Raw genomic sequence first — 7,209 nt, 5'->3', positions numbered from 1 at the left:
TCTTTCCCTTTCCAGTGATTTTGCTTCATATCCTGTACCTTGGACACCCTAGGAGAACCAGATTTTTTCACTCTGGTGTCATAAGCAAGGACTTTGGCTTCCACAGTGGTGGGGCAGGGGTCAAGGGGTGTGGATAACAGGCTCGGCTTTCTTTTTTTCTTGAGGCTCACAGGTATTTTGACAAATAATATCTTTTCATAAAGCTAAAGTCACTCCAGCTGCTGTTCAATGCAGCACAGAAGTGGGCTCCATGCTGCAGTGAAGAGTCTCCATTAACCCGGGGTAGCAACAGATGAAGTGGTTGCAGGGCTCAGGCTCGGCTTTCTACGTTTGCCACTAAGCAGGAAGATGACCTGAATGTTAGCCTAGCCCACGTGGGATTGGCACTAACCTTCAGCCTTTGCCAGCGTTGGCCTTGGCTGCAGGAGAGCAGGAGCCTTGCAAACTCCTGAAGTTCCCTTCTTCCTGTCTTCTCCCTGGGAAAATACGGGCATGTTTTCTGAAACCAAATGAGGCCCCCTTGGCCTGAAGAAAGGGTTTTTGTGCTCTTCCTCTTCCCTTGAAGGGGGACCAGGGAGGAATATGCCTCCCAGGGAAAGCAGCAATAGGTTTGTGCGCACAGAGCAACCACCCCGTCCACCCAGGACCCGCCCGAGAGCGTTTGCTGCCTGCTGGTATGTGCCTCTTGGCACCTCCCCTGCAGCTAAAAGCTTGTCAGCCCGGAGAGAGTAGGCCAGTAATGGTGGCTGGGAGCCTCAGGGCCAAGGCTGGGAGAAGGAGGGAAGGTGGCTAGACTGAAACTTAGGTGGCTAGGCAGAGAAGATCATGTCGGGGAGCTGTGACCCCAGCACTGGCCAGAGATCCCGGAGACCTCACTCCTGGTCTGCGGACCGAACCTGCCGAACTGGGCCGCCCCCTCTCCCATACGCACTCCTTGCACCTGGAGCCCGACCTATCGGCTCGCGTCTCCGCCTCCTTGGCTTCACAATCTCGCTGTTTGTCCCACCCTACCTGGACCCAGTATCGGCTGCGAACGCGACTGCACTATCCTTCTTGCTCGGCTCCGGAAGGCGCCCCGGAAGCCATGGGTATGTGCAGGGGGTTTGGGGTAGCTCTTCTATGTAACTGCGTGGAAATAGCGATAAAAGCCTACACCACCACCCCGCTCTCCCGCTGTCCACACGGGGCCTGGGACTCGCGCCATGGCCAGTCGGCCCTGAATGGGCTCTTCTGAGCCGCGTGCCCGCACCATCCTCCGCCCGCAGAGGTGCTGGTCCTGGCCGGATACAGCGCGCAGAAAAAGGACGAGCTGAGCCTGACGCCCGGGGACGTGGTCCGGCAGGTGTGCAATGGGCCCGCACGGGGCTGGCTGCGTGGAGAGCTGGGGGGCCGTTGTGGCCTCTTCCCCGAGTGCCTGGTGCAGGTGAGGCCGGGCCGGAGGTCGGGGAGGGGGTGGGGTGGCTCTCAGCGCGCGCCCCCGGGAGCTGAGAGCCCCACTGCCCGTGCTCTCATTCGTAGGAGATCCCTGAGACTCTCCGCGGCTCGGGGGAGGCGCCGAGACCGCGCTGTGCGCGCCGCCGAGGTGAGAGCCAGGGCGGTGGGCGAGCGCGCGCAGCCCCCAGCCCCACACACCAGGTCTTCCCAGCTCGCCGAGACGGGCGCGGCTCTGGGCGGGACTGCGTGGCCTCTGTGCGGCCCGTGATTGGTTCTCGAGTAGAATGCTCCGCCCTGGGGCGGGGCCTGGAGGTACAAGGGGGCAATCGCGGCCCGCCCCTCCCCCAGCTCCGCGGACTGGGGCTCGAGGCTCCAGCGACCTCACTCTCGTCCGACCCCAGGTCACCCCGTCGAATCTCCGGGCCCCCAAAGATGGTGCAAAGTGAACTTCAGCTACAGCCCGGAGCAGGCGGACGAGCTGAAGCTGCAAGCTGGGGAGATTGTGGAAGTGATAAAGGAGGTGAGGGGATGAGATGATGAGAGGGTTTGGGGGGAGATGATGGAGTATGTCTCCGGATGAGGGGACATGGGTGCAGTGAGGGTGTGGATGATGGGACTGATGAGGAGCACAGAAATGGGAAAGTGGGGGAGCAAGGGAGGAGAGGGGTCATCGGGCAGAATCGGGAGTGGGGGTGAACCAGGGTTTAAGATGCCTAGGGAGCCCATTGGGGCAGAACCAGATGCCCTTTCGTCCTCCCCCCTCCCCAGATTGAGGACGGCTGGTGGCTGGGGAAGAAGAACGGGCAGCTGGGAGCCTTCCCATCCAACTTTGTGGAGTTGCTGGACAGTGGGCCCCCAAGTGAGACCTGGACCCTGTGACCCCGTGACCCCGTGAACCCCTGTGACCAGACTCTACAATCTTCAGTGACTCTTCCCAGTGGCCTGAGCGTGTGATCCACACATCTTGCCCCATCACCCCTTTGACCTCTCCCATGACCTAAACTGAATTAGCACCCGCCCCTAACCTTACTATCCCCCACCAGGCCTTGGAAACCCAGACATGCCTTCAATCAGCCTTGGTCCCCAGCGGGCCCCCAAGGTAAATTGGGTGGAGTGGGCAAAGAGGTGGTGAGTTCCTCTTGGCTGGGAGGGGCGGGGGTGTTGGGGGGCTCAGCTTGTTCCTCCCTCTTCCCCCACTAGCTGAGCAACCTGACCTATGACAGCCCTCCAGACTACCTGCGGACAGGTGAGCACCCAGCCTTCAAATCCTCCTCCCCGAGCCACTGTGACTTGGGGGGAGGGGGGACCCAGCTAGACTCATGGAGGAGGGAGCCAACGAATGGTTTGGGGAGGGGGTTTGGCTTCAGTGAACTGACCTCCCCTCAGTCTCCCACCCTGAGACCTACAGGGTCCTGTTTGACTACCATCCCGAGGCCCCAGACGAGTTGGCGCTGCGGAGGGGGGACGAGGTGAAAGTACTGAGGAAGGTGTGAAAGGCACAGGGCAGGGGAGGGCACAAGGACGGGGGTGTTGAGAAGGGTGGGCTTGGGGAAGGAAGGAGCGTGGGGATCTGGCTCACCTCCCCACGGCATCTTGCTCTCCCAGACCACAGAGGATAAGGGCTGGTGGGAAGGAGAGTCTCAAGGCAGAAGAGGACTTTTCCCAGATAACTTTGTGCTCCCACCACCCCCGGTGAGTACGAAGCCAGGCACTCAGGTGGCAAGGGGCAGGCTACTCTGGACAAAGTTGGGGGTTGTGGCTCTCACGGGACACAGCTGGAGAGCCACCCACAAGTGAGGGTGGACCTAGAAATATGAGGGCTCCTCTTCAGATTCTGACACTTCTTTTCTGCATAGATCAAGAAGCTGGTCCCACGGAAAGTGGTATCCCGGGAATCAGGTGGGTGCCCGGGAAGCCTGGGATTGGGGGGGTGATCTCTGGGAGACGATCCACCAGTCCAGTTGCTTATAAACACCCATAGTTTCCCAGTCGTCCAGTACACCCCCTTAGGAGGTACGTCCCCATGGGACTGGTAGGAATGTATGTGGTCAGTGTTAGGAATGTGTCACTTTGTGTGTGTTAGTATGTTCCTGTTCTTCTCTCCAGAGAATGTGGCTGTCATTCTCATGAATGAATGTGTTTAGGTTTGTTTCATTTTGTAAGGAAATGTATGGATCAGTGTATCTGGGTCTTTGAGACTGTGTGTTCATGTATCTATTAAGTGTGTCAGTGAATAGTTCTGTTTATGCATCACTGTATTCATGGGATGTGTCTTTAATTTATGTTTTAATGTAATATTTCACATAATCAAAAACTATACATTATATATGTGTTTTCAAACTTAATAATGAGTGCCCATGGTCTGTCACCCAAACCCAAGAACTAGAAATTGCTAGTGGTTTATGTGCTCCTCTCTTTCCCTTCTGCTACTCCCCCCACATCAAAGGTAACCCTAACCACTACCCTGAATTTTGAATAATTCCCTTGAGTTTTTAAAGGTACTCACTTTGGTATGTGCCTAATTTATTTTTGTTTATTTTTGAGTTCTATAAAAATGGCATCATATGTTTATGGTCTTCTGGGACTTGCTGTTTCCAATCAACATTATGTTTCTAAGATTCATCCATGTTGTGTGTAGAGGCAGTTCATTTCTTTTTCTCTGCTGTATACTATTCCTTGTGGAACTGAACGCAATTTATGTATCTGGTCTGTTCCTGATGTTGGACATTTTCGTTGTTTCTAGTTTTTATTTTTATTTTATTTTTTAATTCATTTATTGTTGTTTGCTAAAGCCAAGTAAAAAACGGCAATACTAGATGTTTAATATGTTTTAAACACAAACATTTGATAAGACACCAAGTGAAAAATGTACATTTATAAAACAGGGAACAGAAAATCTCCTTTATCTTTCCAATACAAACCAGTAGCCACTGCTGGCGCCAGGTCTGCCTCAAGCCTTCAGTCCCCTGGGAGCTGCTCTCTGGATATGATGTGTGTTTTCAGGGACTTGCCCAGCCTTTGGCAGCAGGACTCGTGTTGCAGGAGCTGAGTAGTAAAGACAAGAGGGGCTAGGAGGGCTGTGATGAGGTTGCAAGGCTGGAACCAGAAGCAGCAGGGCTCTAGTATTTACTATTACAAATAGTGCTGCCATAAGCACTATCATGTGCCTGTCTTCCGGTGTGCAGGTATAATGTTTCTCTAGGATATAGTCCTAGGAGTGGCACTGCTAGAGTGTAGGGTATGTAAATGTTCAGCTTTTATGAGGTCAAGTCACATTGGTTTCCAAAGGGATTGTACACTTTTACCACTACACCACTGGTGTATAAGAGATCAAACTGATCCAAATCCTCTTCAACACTTGGTATTACCAGATTTCATTATTTTTGTGAATCTAGCACAAAATAGCATCTCATTGTGGACTTCATTTGTATTTCCCTGGTTAGTAATAACTGTTGAAGCTCTTTATATATTCTGAATTACGTGTTATACATGTTATAGATACTTTCAGTTTGTGGCTTTTCTTCTTTTTTTTTAAATGAGGTTTTTGATGAATTAGGAGTTCTAAATTAAAAAAAAAATTTGAAGTATAGTTGATTTACAATATTATATTAGTTTCAGGTGTACAACATAGTGATTCAAAATTTTTACAGCTTATACTCCGTTTAAAGTTATTGCAAAGTATTGGCTATATTCCCTGTGCTGTACAATAAATCATTGTATCTTATTTATTTATTTATATATCATTTAAAAAAATTAGATTCCACAAATGAGTGATACCATATGATATTTGTCTCTCTCTGTTTGACTTACTTCATGTAGTGTGATAATCTCTAGGTTCACCCATGTTGCTGCAAATGGCATTATTTCATTCTTTTTATGGCTGAGTAATATTCCGTTGTATATATGTACCACATCTTCTCTGTCTGTTCCTCTGTCGATGGACATTTAGGTTGTCTCCATGTCCTGGCTGTTGTAAATAGTGCTGCAGTGAACATTGGAGTGCAGGTATCTTTTTGTATTATGGTTTTCTCCAGATATATGCCCAGGAGTGGGATTGGTGGAATATATGGTAGTTCTATTTTTAGTTTTTTAAGGAACCTCCATACTGTCCTCCATAGTGGTTGTACCAACTTATATTCCCACCATGTAGCTTATTTATTTGTTTGTTTATTTTTTTAAATTTATTTTTATGTGGGATCCCTGACCAGGGATTGAACCCAGGACCACGGCAGTGAAAGCACCAAGTCCTAACCACTGGACCGCCAGGGAATTCCCATTAATTATTTTACACAGAGTAGTTTGTACCTTTTAATCCCCTCCCCCTATCTTGCCCCACCCCCTTCCCTCTCCCCACAGGTAACCACTAGTTTGTTCTCTATGTCTGTGAGTCTATTTTGTTATATTCATTTGTTTGTTTTGTTTTTTAGATTCTACATATAAGTGATAAGCACATATAAGTGATAACATACAATATTTATCTAGGAGTTAATTTTAATGCAAACATATCAATCTTATCTTTAATAGTTAGCAGGTTTTTTCTTGTTTAAGTAATCCTTCCTGCCCCAAATTCAGAAAAACAGTCCATTTATATTTTCTTTAAAACTTTTAACTTGTTGCTTTTCATTTTTAAATGCTTTTATCTATAGAGCATTGATTTTAATGAGGGATCTAATTATACTTTTTTCCATATGGACAGTCACTTGTTCTAGCACCATTTATTATTTCTGCATGTAGTTTTATTGTGTCATTTAAAAAATTAGATATCCTTTTTATTATTTATTACAGGACTATAGAAATGCACTGATTTTCGTATATTGATTTTATAGCCAGCCATGGTGCTGATAATTTCAGTAATTTATCTGTAAATCCTTAATAGGTTTTCTATGAAGACAGTCATTTAATCTGTGAGTAATGACAGTTTGGCTCTCTCCTTTTCACATCTTATATCTTTTAATTTCATTTTCTTGTTTTACTCTAGTGGCTAGGATCGTAATACAATATTGAATAGAAATAGTGATGCTGAACATCATTACCATGTTCCTGATTTTAAATGGAATGCTTCAAACTTTTTCCCTTTAACAATGATGTTTGCTTAGATCTTTTGTAGGTATATTTTTGTCTGGTTAAGGAAGGTCTTTCTGTTTCTTTTGCTTAGAATTTTTATCAAGAATGGGTGTCAAGGGCTTCCCTGGTGGCGCAGTGGTTGAGAGTCTGCCTGCTGATGCAGGGGACACAGGTTCGTGCCCTGGTCCGGGAAGATCCCACATGCCGCGGAGCGGCTGGGCCTGTGAGCCATGGCCGCTGAGCCTGCGCACCACGTCCGGAGCCTGTGCTCCGCAAGGGGAGAGGCCACAACAGTGAGAGGGCCGCGTACCGCAAAAAGAAACAGCAACAACAACAACAATGGGTGTCGAATTTTCTCAAATTGTTTATATGAATCTTTTGAAATTATTATATAGGTTTTCTTCTTTAATCTGTCAATGTAATAAAGATATTTGTAGAATTTTCTAATATTAAGCCACCCTTGTATTCCTGGGATAAATTCAAATTGGTCATGGTTTATTATTTTTTTCATATACTGTTGAGATACCTTCCCAGTTTTTTTTCTTTTCCTTCAGATTTTTACATTTGTTGTTTTTGTTTTGTTTTGTTTTGTTTTGCGGTACGCGGGCCTCTCACTGTTGTGGCCTCTCCCGTTGCGGAGCACAGGCTCCGGACGTGCAGGCGCAGCGGCCATGGCTCACGGGCCCAGCTGCTCTGCGGCATGTGGGATCT

The 7,209-nt window shown here is 48.1% G+C and overlaps 1 protein-coding gene across 1 annotated transcript in view; it reads left to right on the top strand.

Moving 5' to 3' along the window:
- The first annotated feature begins 1,084 nt into the window (after window positions 1–1,084).
- SH3D21 (SH3 domain containing 21) overlaps window positions 1,085–7,209 on the top strand; it is an 18,610-nt gene continuing 12,485 nt past the window's right edge. Inside the window, exons 1-10 of the mRNA XM_007453863.1 lie at window positions 1,085–1,088; window positions 1,266–1,423; window positions 1,519–1,582; window positions 1,836–1,954; window positions 2,203–2,293; window positions 2,478–2,533; window positions 2,635–2,680; window positions 2,821–2,921; window positions 3,040–3,126; window positions 3,291–3,333. Coding sequence (XP_007453925.1) covers window positions 1,085–1,088; window positions 1,266–1,423; window positions 1,519–1,582; window positions 1,836–1,954; window positions 2,203–2,293; window positions 2,478–2,533; window positions 2,635–2,680; window positions 2,821–2,921; window positions 3,040–3,126; window positions 3,291–3,333 — 769 coding nt within the window. The remainder of the gene's footprint in view (window positions 1,089–1,265; window positions 1,424–1,518; window positions 1,583–1,835; window positions 1,955–2,202; window positions 2,294–2,477; window positions 2,534–2,634; window positions 2,681–2,820; window positions 2,922–3,039; window positions 3,127–3,290; window positions 3,334–7,209) is intronic.

This window comes from Lipotes vexillifer, unplaced genomic scaffold (assembly GCF_000442215.2).
Source record: "Lipotes vexillifer unplaced genomic scaffold, Lipotes_vexillifer_v1.1 scaffold213, whole genome shotgun sequence".
In the NCBI taxonomy this organism is placed as follows: Eukaryota; Metazoa; Chordata; class Mammalia; order Artiodactyla; family Lipotidae; genus Lipotes; species Lipotes vexillifer.
The sequence above is the reverse complement of the archived record's forward strand: the minus strand, read 5'-3'. Positions and strand labels throughout refer to the sequence as shown.